Source organism: Nerophis lumbriciformis, linkage group LG03 (assembly GCF_033978685.3).
Source record: "Nerophis lumbriciformis linkage group LG03, RoL_Nlum_v2.1, whole genome shotgun sequence".
Classification (NCBI taxonomy): Eukaryota; Metazoa; Chordata; class Actinopteri; order Syngnathiformes; family Syngnathidae; genus Nerophis; species Nerophis lumbriciformis.
The window spans coordinates 11,270,001-11,290,000 of record NC_084550.2 but is presented as its reverse complement, the minus strand read 5'-3'; the positions used below and the strand labels follow the sequence as shown (position 1 = coordinate 11,290,000).

The 20,000-nt window shown below is 39.3% G+C and overlaps 1 protein-coding gene across 2 annotated transcripts in view; it reads right to left on the bottom strand.

Moving 5' to 3' along the window:
• LOC133578904 (netrin receptor UNC5C-like) overlaps positions 1 to 20,000 on the bottom strand; it is a 637,428-nt gene that overhangs the window by 13,305 nt on the left and 604,123 nt on the right. For both annotated transcript variants that reach the window (XM_061933431.1, XM_061933438.1), the window contains 3 exons: positions 10,805 to 11,038; positions 3,055 to 3,204; positions 2,818 to 2,982 (listed from right to left, as the gene is read on the bottom strand). In XM_061933431.1, the coding sequence (XP_061789415.1) occupies positions 2,818 to 2,982; positions 3,055 to 3,204; positions 10,805 to 11,038 (549 nt within the window). The remainder of the gene's footprint in view (positions 1 to 2,817; positions 2,983 to 3,054; positions 3,205 to 10,804; positions 11,039 to 20,000) is intronic.

Genomic DNA, 20,000 nt, shown 5'->3' with positions numbered 1-20,000 from the left:
TATTCCGTACAATTGACCACTAAATGGTAACACCCCAATAAGTTTTCCAACTTGTTTAAGTCGGGGTCCCCGTTAATCAATTCATGGTACAAATACAAACCCCGTTTCAAGCAAGAATGGGAAAGAATTCCACCTGAGAAGCTTAAAAAATGTGTCTCCTCAGTTCCCAAACGTTTACTGAGTGTTGTTAAAAGGAAAGGCCATGTAACACAGTGGTGAAGATACCCTTTCCCAACTACTTTGGCACATGTTGCAGCCATGAAATTCTAAGTTAATTATTATTTGCAAAAAAAAAAAAAAAAGTTTATGAGTTTGAACATATTGTCTTTGTAGTGCATTCAATTGAATATTGTCATGTCTGTGTGACCATGTTTTGTATTAATCATGTATTGTTTTGTTTAGTTATTGGACTCTTTAGTTTCTGGCTTTTCACTCCCTTGTCTTGTTTCCATGGTTACCCATTAGTTTCACCTGTTTCACGTTTGGACTCATTGTGCACTCTTGTTTGTCACCATAGCAACCCATTAGTTTTCACCTGTCACGTCACGCACCTGTTTCACGTTTTGAGTCAAGCACGTGTTTTCGTTAATCATGTCTGTAGTATTTAAGTTCATTGTTTTCAGTTTGTCTTTCTGGCGACATCCGGCATTTATGCTTCTGCACATTCTCCACACACCCTTAAGACCCTTGCTGCTCTTTTTTCATGCCGGTTTCTCGTCCAAGTAAGTTTTCTTTATTCATGCCATAGTTTGCAAGTTTTGTTTAATTGTTCATAGTTTCTGCCTTTGTGCAAGTTTATAGTCAAGTTTTGTACTTCCGCCCTCGTGCGCGCTTTTCGTTTGTTCTTTTTTTTGATATATAGTGTTAAAATAAATCATGTACTCCCCTTCACACTACATCTGGTCCAAATCTTTTGCACCTCGGGAGAACAAACCACGCCACAGTCCAAGTCGTGACAAATATGGGTTGAAAAGGATTTGCAAATCATTGTATTCCGTTTATATTTACATCTAACACAATTTCCCAACTCATATGGAAACGGCGTTTGTATATACTATCATCATAATACAGTCATCACACAAGTTAATCATCAGAGTATATACATTGAATTATTTACATTATTTACAATAATTATTTACATTTTCCAAGAAGCTTGGAAAATGTAAAGCTACACGTTACTATTGATTAAAGGGGAACATGATCACAATTTCAGAAGGGTTACAACCATTAAAAATCAGTTCCCAATGGCTTATTTTATTTTTCAAAGTTTTTTTTCAAAATTTTACCCATCACGCAATATCCCTAAAAAAAGCTTCAAAGTGCCTGATTTTAACCATCGTTATAAACACCCGTCCATTTTCCTGTGACGTCACACAGTGATGCCAACACAAACAAACATGGTGGAACAGCAAAGTATAGCGACATTAGCTCGGATTCAGACTCGGATTTCAGCGGCTTAAGCGATTCAACAGATTACGCATGTATTGAAACGGATGGTTGTTGTGTGGAGGCAGGTAGCGAAAACGAAATTGAAGAAGAAACTGAAGCTATTGAGCCATATCGGTTTGAACCGTATGCAAGCGAAACCGACGAAAACGACACGACAGCCAGCGACACGGGAGAAAGCGAGGACGTTCAAATAAAATACACCTCATTTTTGTATATTTTTTTTTTCTTGTTTTTGAACACTGACTTTTTGCAGTGCACCATTTCTGGAATTTGTGCCTTTTGTGTCCCCTAAGTGGGATCCGGGGTTAAATCTGTCATGTCTGTGTAATCATGTTTTGTCTTAGTCATGTTTTGTTTAGTTATTGGACTCTTTAGTTTCTGGCTTTTCACTCCCTTGTCTTGTTTCCATGATTACCCATTAGTTTCACCTGTTCCACGTTTGGACTCATTGTGCACTCTTGTTTATCACCATAGCAACCCATTGGTTTTCACCTGTCACATCACGCACCTGTTTCACGTTTTGAGTCACGCACCTGTTTTCGTTAATCATGTCTGTAGTATTTAAGTTCAGTGTTTTCAGTTTGTCTTTCTGGTGACATCTCCACATTTATGCTTCTGCACATTTCTGACTCTTTTTTCATGTCCATCGTTCACGCTGCTCCTTTTTGTGCATGCCAAGTTAGTTTTGTTTATTATTGCCACAGTTAGTGTTTTTTGTTGTTCATAGTTTTTGCCTTTGTGCAAGTGTTTGGTTTCATAGTGTGTTCTCCGCCATTGTGCGCGCTTTTCGTTTGTACTTTTTTGCTATAGTCTTTTGGTTTCATAGTTTGTTCTCCGCCACTGTGCGCGCCTTTTGTTTACTTCCTTTTTTTGTAGTTACAGTCTTTAAATAAAAATGTATCTGCATTCCCGTCTCGCCCGAGCCAACTTTCCGTTGCCTTCGAGAAAAACTATACCCCAGGACCAAGTCATGACAAAATCCACATGACTAACACCCTCCCCCACCACATCCCACCTCCCCGGATTGTAAATAATCAAATGTAAATAATCAAATGTATTTACTTGTTCTTATGCTTTCTGAACTCACTAGTTCACTGCTGGATTGTAAATAATGTAAATAATTCAATGTATATACTCTGATGATTAACTTGTGTGATGACTGTATTATGATGATAGTATATATTTGTACCATGAATTGATTAACGTGGACCCCGACTTACACAAGTTGAAAAACTTATTGGGGTGCTACCATGTAGTGGTCAATTGTACGGAATATATACTGTACTGTGCAATCTACTAATAAAAGTTTCAATTAATCAATCAATGTCCAGTGAGGAGTTACTAGAGCTACTTTGCGTGCAGACGTACCTCCTCCAGGGTGTTGCTGAGCTGAAAGATCTGCCCCTCGCCCTCCACCTGCCGCACACACAGCTTACAGCTGACCTCCGTGATGGCCGAGCTCATCCTCTCCAGCGTGAAGGTGCAGTGGAGGCTTCTCTGGCTGCTGCTCCACACCTGGTAGAAGGGGATCTCCTGCAAAGCCACATGCACCTCATTGAATACCAATAGTAAAAACACGCAAGAGTTAGTCAGGACGTCGCCGACCTGATACTTGGCGATGAGTTTGCTCTTCCAGTGCGGGTGCGGCACGTCGTGGATGGACAGTCTCAAGTTGTGACTGCTGTCTTTGAAGTCCAGAGTCTTTGGCTCGTCCAGGAGCTTGCCTCCCATCTGGGTCTCCATCTGAAGAACCTCCTGCACACCAAAGACAGTTCCTTCAAATATACTTTTTTTAATAAAGTTTTTATTGACTTGCCTACTCGCGCCTGCAGACAATCTGCAATCCGCTGCCTTCATAAGCCGGCACAACCTGCCATGCCGCGCCGGAATATAACCTTCTGTTCGCGTACAGTAAGCCACGTCCTGCTCTCTTTGTGTTCACCCCTCCATGTTTCCAACGTGTGTTTTCTTGTGTCGACCCTGCAGTACCCTCCGTCGCCTTGAACGTGAGCTGTGCGTCTCACTTTTTTCCTGGACTCTGACTGCCTCCCTCGATCCTTGACTTCCCCCGCTTTGGACTCGGACCTGTAGACTTCTCTCTCCCCTGGACTTTCTCGTCTCTCGTTCAACATTTACGGTAACACTCAACAGCTAATCTACACACATAGTCTTACACCATACACACTCTTGGATTTTGTCATACTCCGTTTCCTTAGTTAATATATTTAGTATTGTTTGATTATTATGGTCTATATCAGGGGTCGGCAACCCGCGGCTCCGGAGCCGCATGCGGCTCTTTGATCACTCTGATGCGGCTCAGCAGCTTACTTGCTGAACCCCCCCAATTTTCCCGTGAGACTTCCGGATTTCAGTGCCTCTCGCAGAAAACTCCCGGGATTAATATTCACCGATTTTCACCATTACGGCTATAATAAGGGCGTGCCATGATGGTACAACATTTGGCGCCCTCTACAATCTGTATTAACAGAGTGCCAGCCCAACACTTGTTATACAATATACATCTTTTGCTTGCACACGTACGTGACAGCAAGGCATACTTGATCAACAGCCACACAGGTTACACTGACGGTGGTCATATAAAACAACTTTAACACTCTTACTAATAATGCGCCACACTTTGAACCAAAACCAAACAAGAATGACAAACACATTTCGGGAAAACATCTGCACCATAAACACAACAGAACAAACACCCAGAATCCCATGCAGCCCTGACTCTTCCGGGCTACATTATACACCCCTGCTACCCCCCCCTCTGTGCGTTGGTTGAGGTGGGCGGGGTTTGTTAGCGGGGGGTGTATAATGTATCCCGGAAGAGTGAGGGCTGCATGGGATTCTGGGTATTTGTCCTGTTGTGTTTATGTTGTGTTACGGTGCAGATGTTCTCCCGAAATGTGTTTGTCATTCTTGTTTGGTGTGGGTTCACAGTGTGGTGCATTATTAGTAAGAGTGTTAAAGTTTTTTTTTTTATACCGCCACCGTCAGTGTGAGCTGTGTGGTTGTTGACCAAGTATGCCATGCTGTTACCTACGTGAGCAAAGCGGAATCCCCATACAAGGTGTGGCTGATCAGGCACGCTGACTGTAGTGGGTGCTATATGCTGTACCATCACGGCACGCATGACGCTGACAAGCGCCATTAAATAAAAACCCGCGTGCCGAACCAGCTTTCAAATTCCACACAAAGGTGTGGGCAGCGTGTCTGAGACCCCTGGTTTATACATAGCACAAAGCAAAAAAAACAACTTCGTATGCAGTGTTATTTCATTTAAAATTTCAAAACATTTTTGCGGCTCTCATTGTTTTCTATAATTTGTGAAACTGGTCAAAATGGCTCTTTGACTGGTAAAGGTTGCTGACCCCTGGTCTATATAGATAATAAATCTTTGAGCTACATTTCCCCCTAGTGTCTGTGTCGTCATCTCCCCTTAGTCAAACATAACATTTAACCCCCAATTCCAACCCTTGATGCTGAGTGCCAAGCCATTTTTATAGTCTTTGGTATGACTCGGCCGGGGTTTGAACTCACAAACCTCCAGTCTAACCGCAAGGCCACTGAACAGGTAATGAAGATTATTGCGCTACATCTCGAATTTTTTTATCTTCAGCCTGTCCGTTTAAAACACACAAAGTAAAACATATGATAAAATTCCAACCAGCACAAATGTGTGTGTTTATGAATTTGTGTGTGCTCAAACTCGACTTCATCACTTCATGCATAAATTAGCAGCGTTAAGCTCTCCCCCGTATCAGATGCTCCCTCCGGTGCTTTGAATATGTTTAAACTCCTAAAGCGTCAGCTCGTTTGACATTTCTTCGCCCTGTTTTGTTTATCGCCAGCAACACTCAAACCTTTTAATATGTTGGACTTGAAAGGAGTCGACCACGGTGAAGCTGCAAGCACACTTCTTGAGAATACACAACATGCTACTTCATGTGTTTACACGGGGTTTGATCTAGTAGAGGTACACGTGCAATGATGCAAAATAGAGGGTGCAATCTGTCTTCATGCCCAGCAGGCGCAAGATATTAAAACAACGTTGAGAACTTGCTGAATTAGGTCCTGACGTTGAGCAACTCAAAGCTAGCGTTGAAACAACATGCATTTTTACGACGCTTAATCAATGTTGGGTTCTGACGTGCATTTGACCATTGAATTTTGGTCATTTCCCCAACAAAATACATATAATGTAGAAACAACATGTTTCTGACAATCATTAGCAATGTAGCAGCCTAGTTAAGAATGGCAGGGTCCCTGCTTTGATAAAAAAATAACATTTACATTATAAAAATCATCTACAGGCTTCCCAAATGCTGTAATAAATTAAGCATTGAGCATATGTCAGCATGTGGCCCCACTTTTAACTCTTTTTTTCAAACCCTTATTGCAAACACTTATTTACAGTAAGTCATTAATTTGACTTTGTACGTCATTATTTTAGTATCTCAGGTAACTAGGACTGTTTTGTTTTTACTTTAGGGTAAAAATATCGAGATACATGTCGTATATCGCCATTCAGCAAATGGAGCGGAAAACACAACCAAAAGTTGTAGGCTTCTTCACGCGACGAAGTCGGCCTACTTCACCACAGTCTGTAGTCTATTGCCCCCCCCCCCAACCCCCCCAAAAAAAGAAAAAAAACAACAGAAAAAAGAAAGTAATATCTACAAATACATCACTTAAATAAACAAAGAAAGAAAGGAAAAAAAAAAAAAAAAAAAAAAAGAAAGAAAAGAAAAAGAAATCATAATAAACATGCATTTTTACGACGCTTAATCAATGTTGGGTTCTGACGTGGATTTGACCATTGAATTTTGGTCATTTCCCCAACCAAATACATACAATGTAGAAACGACATGTTTTTGACAATCATTAGCAATGTAGCAGCCTAGTTTTGAATGGCAGGGTCCCTGCTTTGATAAAAAAAATAACATTTACATTATAAAAATCAACTACAGGCTTCCCAAATGCTGTAATAAATTAAGCATTGAGCATATGTCAGCATGTGGCCCCACTTTTAACTCTTTTTTTTCACGCTTATTTACAGTAAGTCATTAATTTGACTTTGTACGTCATTATTTTAGTATCTCAGGTAACTAGGACTGTTTTGTTTTTACTTTAGGGTAAAAATATCGAGATACATATCGTATATCGCCATTCAGCAAATGGAGCGGAAAACACAACCGAAAGTTGTAGGCTTCTTCACGCGACGAAGTCGGCCTACTTCACCACAGTCTGTAGTCTATTGCCCCCCCCCCCCCCCCCCAGGCTGTGATGGCAGCGACGAGGTGGAGATCCTTACACCCACCCACCCCCTTTCCCGGTCCCCTCCCCCTGGAGAGTCACCACCTTACCTAACACATTTTCTGGGGGAAACACTGCAGAGGGCACCTTTAGCGTGCTAAAAGTAGGTTATGTTGTCAAGATCACGCATCTGCATAGCCTAGAAAAGGTCGTACATATTACATTTGTGTGCTGCATGTCAACAACATGACGAAACGCCACAGGTTGGATTATAAATAAATGTGGAGGGAAATGAGTGTCTCCATGGTGACAGCTGGTATACCGTAAAAAAAAACTCAGTTTAAATGTGGCGGTCTGCACTGGTCTTGCACTTGTTATACACGCAGTTTTAGTAGATCACACACAACACGGCCAGAAATAATGCCATACTTGCCAACCTTGAGACCTCCGATTTCGGAAGGTGGGGGGTGGGGGTCGGGGGCGTGGTTGTGGGCTGGGGCGTGGTTAAGAGGGGAGGTGTATATTGACAGCTAGAATTCACCAAGTCAAGTATTTCATATATATATATATATATATATATATATATATATATATATATATATATATATATATATATATATATATATATATATATATATATATATATATATATATATTTATATTTATATATATATATATTTATATATATATATATATATATATATATATATATATATATATATATATATATATATATATATATGTATGAAATATATATACATACACATATATATATGTACAGTATATTTATATATATATATATATATATATATATATATATATATATATATATATATATACTTCAAACTTGCATAAATAAATCTTAAGGATATAACATAACTTGGCTTCTGAGAGCTTCAAAATGTAATGAATAAAATGCTAAAGTTGTTGATAAACAAGCAATTATTTTAATAATTAAATACAGTCATTTTAAATTAATTATTACATATATGTTTATTTTAATGTATAATTCTATGGCTGGATGTAATAAGGAGTCAGAAAAAATACAAATAAAAACACAATTAATTTTGATGTTTTTAGCAAAATATAGTAAAAATCGATTCAGTTTTTTTTGTAATTAATAAATATATTTGATTTTAGGTAAGATAAACATAATAATATAATTTATCTCTAGTCTGGATGATTTAGTTCTTGTCACCCTGTTGTCCCCCTGTCATAAGGCTGTCCTCACTCAGGTCCGCATGGAGCTGGAGGGGGCGTGGCCTCCAGCTCCGGCTGAAAATCGGGAGATTTTCGGGAGAATATTTGTCCCGGGAGGTTTTCGGGAGAGGCGCTGAATTTCGGGAGTCTCCCGGAAAATTCGGGAGGGTTGGCAAGTATGAATAATGCACACCATTTTATAGTTTGCACACACTATTTAGCACTTATTATTGAGATCTTAGTAGATCAGGCTCACACAGTACTGTAAAGGCACAACACGAGATAACTACACTGGTGTGCAAAACTATTAAAACACTTGTCAAATCTTAAGAAACTGGTGGGTTTTTTTGTTCCCAGAGTCAGAATTTCACATATGTCATTGTGAAAGGTACTGAGGATATTTTTCCTGCATATTATCAGTACAGTCTCTTTTTTTTTTTTTTTTACATTTTCTCTAATATTTAGTGTGGCCTCCAATGGCTATAAAGGCAGATTTGACAGTTATTCACCATTTCTAAAATGCAAGAAAGTTCCCCAGTGTATTATCATGCAGGTGTCTCGGCAACATTAATTATGCAAGGTTTCATTATGAAAGAAACATGGCTACATTGAGGTCATTTCATTGAATAAGACTTTGTTTTTCCAGTTCATGGCAAGTTTTCGAATATTTTCGCACACCGTTGTATTTTAGTTGCCTTGTTTTGACATATATGTGGAGGGAGAGTGTGATCAGCGCGCTGCAGGAGCAAAGGTCACCGCCTCTGCCAATGGTGTTGAGGGAGGGGCATGTGTGGGACGGCGAGACACAGCTGGCAGGTGATTAGATTTCACAGGTGGTACGTGGTGATCTAATCATCTGTCGTCTTTAACAGTGAGCGGCCAGCGGTGAAGAGAGGTGGGAGAAACTGGAGAGACAGACATCTGAAAAGATTGTACTGAAAATATTGTTCTTGGCATCGCATGTTGATTAAAACTCTGTTAAACGGCACGCCTGTGACGTAATATCCGTGGAACGGGTAGGGAACAACTTCCACAATATATTTATTTTTATTTTTCCGCATGACATACTGAAGGGTAATAATATTCCACTTCAGGCTTGCTTTTAGTCTAATGTTAACAAAAAAATCCATGGCTGACACCGAAATACTTTTATTACTACTACTGTTTTTCTTTTTGAAGAAATATTTTGACTACGAGCAGCTCTGATTACAAACATAATCTTGTTTTTTGTCAGTCTTTACCATTGCCTTACAATTGACCTTATAATATAATTCAGAGCTGATTTGGTAGGTAATAATACAGTAATAATACAGTACAAGAACAGCTATTATACTTGGGAGGCCTTACTTTATTTATTTACACATGCAAATTGATAATAATATAACTAATGTAATAAATAATAATATTTGTATTATTTTATCATGCATGACGTATAATATTATATATCGTTTGTATTACTTTATTATATATTTTTAATATAATAAAAAAAACAAAAAAAGGCTGACATTAAATGGGTGCTCTGCAAAGTTTCAAGAACTGTGAGGGGCCTTTCTGAAATATGTAGGAGAGACTGATTTCCAAATGAACCCCGATTGAAACACAATTGAACTGTGGGTGGTTGACGAGCCTTTTGTGTGCGTCATATATCTATAATTAGTTATTTTATTAGATTTTTTCATTAGATTTTTTTTTTGTTTTTACTAGTTGGGGGGAATAATAGCATATGTTGCATTTTTGGTTATTCTATATATATACTATATGTGTCTAAAACCCAATTAACAAATATTTTTCAAAAAATTCAAATAAAAACAAATAACCAAAACAAATATTTGATACATTTGTCATATACATTAAATGAGCCGCAGGAATCAAATTAGTTTTCCGATCTTTTCGGGTCATGTTTGTTCTAGTTGGTTTCTTTGAAGTCAAACCGTAAACTTCAGCTTTACAGATGCCGCCTGTGCTGTGGTAAAATGTCCACTTTAAAAATAAATACATTAGATCCCCACAGTGCCATCACCTCCTGTTTTCTTCTCGAGGGCATAAAAGGAGGCATTTATTTGAGGCTTAATTATTTCGGTATTTTATTAGTGGCCAACATTTGACCAATAATGTACTTTATAGTGAAATGTCTTCTCTTTAAGTGCATCTCATGATTCAGCATTGATTTGCACTGACTCTGCAACCTTGTTTTTTTAGTCTGAAATATCCAACTTTTCTCAAACGTAAACACCATCCTACATGAATGTCCTCCAGTTTTGTTCTATGAAATATGTTGTTAGAATAATTGTATCTAAGTTATCACAAAAGTTTGTGTTTCAACGAGTTCCCAGCGAGAAGCAAAAACATGTCTTTGAAGGTGTTCTGTTTCTTTCATGTATTGTAATCAACAGAAAGATATTGACGTGACCCAAGAACTATAAAGCGGAGAGGAAGCAGTGCCTGACTCCCCTCCAGGCACCGCTTTTTTGAACTCTTTTACGAACCTCTTTTTGAACTATGTTACGAACCTTCTTTTTCAACTCTTTTACGACGTCTTTTTTGAACCGACCTTTTTTTCTGAACTGTTTTGTAATCAAAGGCTGTTTATGACCCCCGTCCCTTTGAAAGCAGCTGTTGCCATGTGGTCAGGGAAGATCCAAATAAAAGAAGGAGGCGTACAACCTTTTGGCAGAGCGTAATGACACTGTACAAGGGTACAGATGTACACGTTTCTCCTCACTGAGCCAAATTGAATTCTGTCTTTGTTTGATTCTTTGCTTCTTGTCTTGTTTAATATATGTCATCAGTGTTTGAACCTGACATGTGTCACTGAAGTTAACTTCCTGAATGACAACTTCTCAATCCCAATTTACTTTTGCACGTGTACCTAATGTTGTGTGTATTTTACCTTGAGTGCGTCCTGCGTGTCATCCAGACAGTAGATCCTGATGTGGTAGTCCAGCGTGGTGCAGGACACTGGTCCAAAGACGGCCAGTTTGAGCCTCTTGGCGGCCGCCTTGCCCACGGACTGGCCCACCAGGCAGTACGTGCCCAGCGTCTCAGTGAGGATGTGACACGCTTCGGAGTCCATCTGAACGTAGCAGGGAGTGGTAAAGTTCTCCTCTCCCACCACCACCACATCCTGTAGAACACAATTCAAATGTATATTTGCCTTTTTTCAGCTCAATACTTCTGTTCCTTGTTAAAAATTTGGATTCAGAATGTTTTTCAACCAGTCAGTCCCTTAAATGTGTATACTAAAAAAATCCATAGACAAATCCAAAACTTACAGTGGGTGTTTGATAAAACTGTGTTAGAAATTACAAGTCAATTCAATTTAAAGGAAAGGCTACCTTATAGAAATATCAGGTTCAAAGTAGAGATGTCCGATAACAATAAATGCTTTAAAATGTAATATCGGAAATTATCGGTATCGGTTTCAACCTCCCAATATTCCCGAGAGACTCCCGAATTTCAGTGCCCCTCACAAAAATCTCCCGGGGCAACCATTCTCTCTATTTCCACCCGGACAACATTATTGGGGCCTTTGGCGTCCTCTACAACCTGTCGTCACAGTCGCTTTTCCTCCATACAAACAGCGTGCCGGCCCAGTCACATAATATATGCGGCTTTTACACACACATAAGTGAATGCCATACATAATTGATCAACAGCCATACAGGTCACGCTGAGGGTGGCCGTATAAACAACTTTAACACTGTTACAAATATGCGCCACACTGTGAACCCACACCAAACAAGAATGACAAACACACTTCGGGAGAACATCTGCACCGTAACACAACAGAACAAATACCCAGAACCCCTTGCAGCACTAACTCTTCCGGGACGCTACAATATACACCCCCCCAAAACCCCGCCCACCTCAACCTCCTCATGCTCTCTCAGGGAGAGCATGTCCCAAATTCCAAGCTGCTGTTTTGAGGCATGTTAAAAAAAATAATGCACTTTGTGACTTCAATAATAAAAATGGCAGTGCCATGTTAATAATAATAATAATAACTGGGATTTATATAGCGCTTTTCTAAGTACCCAAAGTCACTTTACATGTAACACCCATCAATCATTCACACCTGGTGGTGGTAAGCTACGTACTTTCATAGCCACAGCTGCCCTGGGGTAGACTGACGGAAGCGTGGCTGCAATTTGCGCCAACGGCCCCTCCGACCACCACCTATCATTCATCATTCAATTCACCGGTGTGAGTGGCACCGGGGGCAAAGGGTGAAGTGTCCCGCCCAAGGACACAACGGCAGGGATTTTTGGATGGTAAGAGGCGGGGAGCGAACCTGCAACCCTCAGGTTTCTGGCACGGTTGCTCTACCCACTACGCCATGCCGCCCCGATATGTTGGCACTTTCTTCCATAACTTGAGTTGATTTATTTTGGAAAACCTTGTTACATTGTTTAATGCATCCAGCGGGGCATCACAACAAAATTAGGCATAATAATGAGTTAATTCCACGACTGTATTTATCGGTATCGGTTGATATCGGAATCTGTAATTAAGAGTTAAAAATACCCGGATATCGGCAAAAAAGCCATTATCGGACATCTCTATTTATAAAGTCAGGAAATATGTCCCTGGACACATGAGGACTTTGAATATGACCAATGTATGATCCTGTAACGACTTGGTATCGGATCGATACCCAAATTTGTGGTATCATCCAAAACTAATGTAAAGTATCCAAACAACAGAAGAATAAGTGATTATTACATTTTAACAGACGTGTAGATATAACATGTTAAAAGAAAAGGTAAGAAGATATTAACAGTAAATGAACAAGTAGATTAATAATCCATTTTAACAGCTTGTCCTTAATAATTTTGACAAAATAATAGAATGGAAAATGACACATTATGTTACTGCATATGTCAGCAGACTAAATTAGGAGCCTTTGTTTGCTTACTTACTACTAAAAGACAAGTTGTCTTGTATGTTCACTATTTTATATAAGGACAAACTTGCAATAAGAAACATATGTTTAATGTGCCGGAAGAATCTTTGTTAAAATAAAGCCAATAATGCTATTTTTTGTGGTCCCCTTTATTTAGAAAAGTACTGAAAAGTACCAAAAAGTACCGAAAAGTATCGGAATAATTTTGGTATCAACAAAATATTGGTATCTGGACAACACTAGTAGGCATTAAATCATGTTTGTCCTTTTTGTGTTGAGCTGTTTAAAAACACATAATGTTTAAAACACTTGGAAAGTATCTATAAGGTACACTTATCAATGATGGAAAATTATGTATATCTGCGATTAATCACAAATAATTTTGAGTTAACTATGAACAATGCAATTATCGCGATTACATTTTTTAATCGTTTGACAGCCCTTATATATATATATATATATATATATATATATATATATATATATATATATATTCATACACATACACACAAACACTATATTTATACACATTATAGTGTCTTCAAAGTGTGCAGTTTTTTACTCAAATATGGACTTTTGTCGAAGCTAGAACCATTTAGTCGTTCATATTGTATGTGCCATATTTTATTTAAGGACAAACTTGCAATAAGAAACATATGTTTAAAGGGGAACATTATCACCAGACCTATGTAAGCGTCAATATATACCTTGATGTTGCAGAAAAAAGACCATATTTTTTTTTAACCGATTTCCGAACCCTAAATGGGTGAATTTTGGCGAATTAAACGCCTTTCTATTATTCGCTCTCGGAGCGATCGGGAAGCAATCCGCCATTTTCTCACTTTCGTCGGTGTGTTGTCGGAGGGTGCAACAACACGAACAGGGACGGATTCAAGTTGCACCAGTGGCCCAAAGATGCGAAAGTGGCAAGAAATTGGACGGAATTTGTTCAAAATACGAGGGTGTGGGGAAAGCCGACGAAATGGTCAGTCGTTTGTTCCGCACACTTTACCGACGAAAGCTATGCTACGACAGAGATGACAAGAATGTGTGGATATCCTGCGACACTCAAAGCAGATGCATTTCCAACGATAAAGTCAAAGAAATCTGCCGCCAGACCCCCATTGAATCTGCCGGAGTGTGTGAGCAATTCAAGGACCTCGGTAGCACGGCATGCAATGGCGGCAGTTTGTTCCCGCAGACGAGCGAGCTAAACCCCCTGGATGTCTTGGATGATCAAGAGAAGAATATCGACCCTAGCTTCCCTGGCCTGCTGACATCAACTCCAAAACTGGACAGATCAGCTTTCAGGAAAAGAGAGCGGATGAGGGTATGTCTACAGAATATATTAATTGATGAAAACTTTATTCATTACTCGCGGTTTTACGTAAATTATTATACATAAACTGTGTTTACCAATAATTTAGCTTAAAAACATAAATTTTTTTCAATCATTCGAGTAGTCTTGTGTAATGCAGTATTTTGTGTCTATTTAGGTATGGTTAACCTGAGTGCTGAAATCGTGGAAAAATATATGTTCTTAGCGCGCCTGAAATGGGCTGTCTGCACTCTCAAAGTGCATGTTGTTGCCAAATGTATTTCATATGCTGTAAACCTAGTTCATAGTTGTTAGTTTCCTTTAATGCCAAACAAACACATACCAATCGTTGGTTAGAAGGCGATCGCCGAATTCGTCCTCGCTTTCTCCCGTGTCGCTGGCTGTCGTGTCGTTTTCGTCGGTTTCGCTTGCATACGGTTTAAACCGATATGGCTCAATAGCTTCAGTTTCTTCTTCAATTTCGTTTTCGCTACCTGCCTCCACACTACAACCATCCGTTTCAATACATGCGTAATCTGTTGAATCGCTTAAGCCGCTGAAATCCGAGTCTGAATCCGAGCTAATGTCGCTATATCTTGCTGTTCTATCCGCCATGTTTGTTTGTGTTGGCTTCACTATGTGACGTCACAGGAAAATGGACGGGTGTTTATAACGATGGTTAAAATCAGGCACTTTGAAGCTTTTTTTAGGGATATTGAGTGATGGGTAAAATTTTGAAAAAAACTTCGAAAAATAAAATAATATTCCCCTTTGATGTACCGTAAATTTTTTTGTTAAAATAAAGCCAATAATGACATTTTTTTGTAGTCCCCTTTATTTAGAAAAATATCAAAATAACCGGTACAGGTACCATAATATTGGTATCGGGACAACACTACATGAGAGTAATTAAAAAATAGTCGGGGGTCCTTTGTGGTCGTCTACGAGCATTTTTGGTTGTTGTTAATCAACTAGAGGTGTGTCCTTATGGTATTGAAGTGTAATGTAAACAATGGCTGACCTGTTGTGCTGCTTGTTACTATACAATCACTTGCTGTGACTTATTGAAAATCCAATAGCAAATCTCTACACATGCTCACCCGTTCGTTTCCATCGGTCCTATCCACGCTTCAGTGTGAAGCATGCACACACGCACACACACACACACACACACACACACACACACACACACACACACACACACACACACACACACACACACACACACACACACACACACGCAATACATATATTGAGTTTTGAAACAGTTGGCGCCGAGTTCTCCCTCAGATGAGCTGAATCAATACGAGCGGCGAGGAGAGCAAACATGGCATGAATGTGTTATTAGTTGTAATCACAAGTGTGGCTGCGCCCGCCTGATGCCTGCAGAATTTAATTAGCTCCCCTCCCTGCCTCCGTGGCTGCCCCCCATTGCTCTAACTTTTTTCTAAATGGGGAAATGAACATTTTCCTGCAACAAGAGAAGGGAGAGAAACAAATCGACTTCCTGATGATTTTCTTTTCTTTACACAAACCTCGCTACTGACACACACACACACACATACTGGTCATCATTTGGACTGGGGACCATGTTTTTGATCATCACTTGTGGGGACCACCCTTTCTACAGGTCATAAAAATGTCTTTAAATCTCTGGATTGATGAAGTAATGTGCTGATCATTCTTACTGGGGACCAACGTTCCCTCTAAGGTGCGCGCCTGTGCAATTGCGCACCGCTCAAGCGTCCTCTGCGCACGGCAAATCTATGCCACGCACAAAATCAAATAAAAAAAAATAAGCGCATAACAATTTTCGACACACGGACACGACAGATTCCGTCAAATATTGTAACGTCTGTCGAGACGCTTTGAGGACATGAATTCCATCCATCACTTTACTGAGCAAACCTCTTTATTGTCGGCCATAAACACATCACCAAAACATTAGTAAAACTATATATATATAGCAAAACTGGTCAAAGCAACTTTGTTATATCAACAGCAGCCGCTCGCTCTTTCTCACTCGCGCCAACACATGCACACATGGCACTTAGCCAGTGATGCGTTTACAGCCACACAAAAAGTCGGACAACTCCAACACCACACATAAAGTGTCATTCCAGGTCGTTACACTATGATTTACCAATCAAATGTGTGCTTATTCTAGTGTCATTTATTAGGAATCTTCATTTATAAATATTAATCATGAAATGCTGTTAGTATATTAAATAAATACTAATAAAAATATATTTTTTTAAATCAGGAAGTTGCAGGAATGTACACATGATCCCCTGCTTACATCTCATTGTGCAACATGTGAATGTTTTAATGGGAACTAAATGCAATGTCTGAAAGGGGTACAATTTATTTCCAAAGCAGGACCTCCACCCAGACAAACAATACAAGTACACAGTTCATGAAAAACAATATTTTTTTGTTATTGTCATTGTAAGTGGGCCTAAACACTTATATTAGAAATGGAAATGACTGCTGTCATTTGATTATAATAATAAGAGAATGTTGTCTGTCGATCTGTGTTGGCCCTGCGATGAGGTGGGGACTTGTCCAGGGTGTACACCGCCTTCCGCCCGAATGCAGCTGAGATAGGCTCCAGCACTCCCCGCGACCCCGAAAGGAACAAGCGGTAGAAAATGGATGGATGGATGGAGATTGAACTTGTTATTTAGTCAGGTTTGGGACAGGTGTGCTACTGGTGTAGCCACAGTGTGCACGTCTGATGTTGCTCACATGGGCTCCACTGAATGCTCAGGGAGTTTTTGCGTTTGCTCACACACATGAAAAATTAGAGGGAACATTACTGGGGACCCTGGGGGAAAAAGAGTCAATATGGTTCATGGGGACCAAATTGAAATAATTTTGCATAATTCACACAAATTTGTACGTGACTACCATTTAAAAAAAAAAAAAAAAAGTTCAAATTAAATATGACATGATTCTCAGAATACAGCACTACAGCTGTCCTCTAATAGGAAGTTTCTGTCACATGCCAATGCGCAGTCCTCAATGAGCGCACCTCGGGACACGCCCACGGCCGCTCCTCTCCTGCCCGCGTCACTCCACCGGCTGCAATCAACTTGAAATCAGCGCACCTGTCGGTGATGATCTTCCTGGTCTTCTTAAGCCTGCACAACCTGCCATCCCTCGCCGGAATATAACCTTCTGTTGGCGTACCTTCCCTGCGTGCATCCCCGAGGCAAGCTGTGCGTCTTGTGCTCCTGGATCTTCCCTGCCTCCCTCGTGCTTCCTGGTTCTCGACTCCTCGCTTTCCCCCGAACTACGACGACTCGCTCCTGCCTCTCGACCCAGCTTCCGTCCCTGGATCATCTGCCTGCCCCACGGACTTCCGTGTTCCTTCGCTCTCGACAACACTTGGTAACACACACCTCAGCTAACTACACACATAGCCTCACACACATACACTCTTGGGTTTTGACACTCTCCATTTCCATAGTGTAGTTTATTAGTGAGTATTGTTTATTATTATTATTATTATTATTATATATATTGACTATATCAGTGGTTCTTAACCTTGTTGGAGGTACCGAACCCCACCAGTTTCATATGCGCATTCACCGAACCCTTCTTTAGTGAAAAATACAATGTTTATTTTTTTTAAATTCAAGACAAAGTTATATGTTTTTGGTAACACTTTAGTATGGGGAACATATTCTAAGTAACAAAGACTTAATCTAAAGTTATTTGGACACTAGGGGAACATATTCTAAGTAATAAAGACTTAATTTAGAGTTATTTGGTTAGGGTTATAATAAGGCCATGCCGAATAAGGCATTAATAAGTACTTAATAATGACTAATTAAGAGCCAATATGTTACTAATTTGCATGTTAATAAGCAACTAATTAATGGTGAATATGTTCCCCATACTAAAGTGTTACCATGTTTTTTTACTGGTGCATAAAATGAACCGTGCATGAACATCACCTTGTTCAAAGAACAAAACCAACACAATGCATAAACTCACAACAATTTACACACCTGCAAACCAGTCAGCTGTTGCCGTATCCGTAATACGCCGATAGGGAGAAGTTTGTATTTACACGATGAGTCGGGTGTGTTTTGGCCGACTCACCGAACCCCAAGGGTTTGATCGAACCCAGGTTAAGAACCACAGGACTATATATATATATATATATATGTATATATATATAGTAAATTATTGAACATTCCCTATCCCCTGGTGTCTGTTGCCGTCATCTCCCTTAGTCAAATGTAACAGTTTCACCACTTAAATGTTAAAGCAAATCTCACACTCAAACTAACCAGTAAACATGTTTTATGGGCCAAAGCTTAAAAATCACTTAGGCATCTTCAGAATGGATCTGACTATCATTTAAAAAGGTTTCCCTTTAGGGGACCTGTTTTTTTGTCCCCATACCGTCAGAGGTCCCCTAAATGTGACTATGTAAACAGAGCGATGTCTATGAGGGGGGCATTTCAGTAGTGTTTATAAGAGTGTTTCAGTAGTGTATGTAAGAGCATTTCAGTAGTGTTTATAAGAGTGTTTCAGTAGTGTATGTAAGAGCATTTCAATAGTGTTTATAAGAGTGTTTCAGTAGTGTATGTAAGAGCATTTCAGTAGTGTGTATACGAGTGCTTCAGTAGTGTATGTAAGAGCATTTCAATGGTGTTTATAAGAGTGCTTCAGTAGTGTATGTAAGAACATTTCAGTAGTGTTTACAAGAGTGTTTCAGTAGTGTATGTAAGAGCATTTCAGTAGTGTTTATAAGAGTGTTTCAGTAGTGTATGTAAGATCATTTCAGTAGTGTTAATAAGAGTGTTTCAGTAGTGTATGTAAGAGCATTTCAGTAGTGTTTACAAGAGGGTTTCAGTAGTGTATGTAAAAGCATTTCAGTAGTGTTTATAAGAGTGTTTCAGTAGTGTATGTAAGAGCTTTTCAATATTGTTTATAAGTGTGTTTCAGTAGTGTATGTAAGAGCATTTCAGTAATGTGTATAAGAGTGTTTCAGTAGTGTATGTAAGAGCATTTCAGTAGTGTTTATAAGAGTGTTTCAGTAGTGTATGTAAGAGCATTTCAGTAATGTTTATAAGAGTGTTACAGTAATGTATGTACGAGCATTTCAGTAGTGTTTATAACAGTGTTTCAGTAGTGTATGTAAGAACATTTCAGTAGTGTGTATAAGAGTGTTTCAGTAGTGTATGTAAGAGCATTTCAGTAGTGTTAATAAGAGTGTTTCAGTAGTGTATGTAAGAGCATTTCAGTAGTGTTTATAAAAGTGTTTCAGTAGTGTATGTAAGAGCATTTCAGTAGTGTTTACAAGAGTGTTTCAGTAGTGTATGTAAGAGCATTTCAGTAGTGTTAATAAGAGTGTTTCAGTAGTGTATGTAAGAGCATTTCAGTAGTGTTTACAAGAGTGTTTCAGTAGTGTATGTAAGAGCATTTCAGTAGTGTTTACAAGAGTGTTTCAGTAGTGTATGTAAGAGCATTTCAGTAGTGTTTATAAGAGTGTTTCAGTAGTGTATGTAAGAGCATTTCAGTAGTGTGTATACGAGTGTTTCAGTAGTGTATGTGAGAGCATTTCAGTAGTGTATGTAAGAGCATTTCAGCAGTGTATGTGAGAACATTTCAGTAGTGTGTATAAAAGAAAAAAGATTTCAGTTGTTTCTGTGAGAGCATTTCAGTAGTGTATGTAAGAGGTAATTCTGAATAATGTCCCTAACGGCCCCTCATAGATGTCCCCATTAAGTAAGCATTGCCAGAACACACACACACACACACACACACACACACACACACACACACACACACACACACACACACACACACACACACACACACATGCATGGCTAATTGTGCAGAGACATT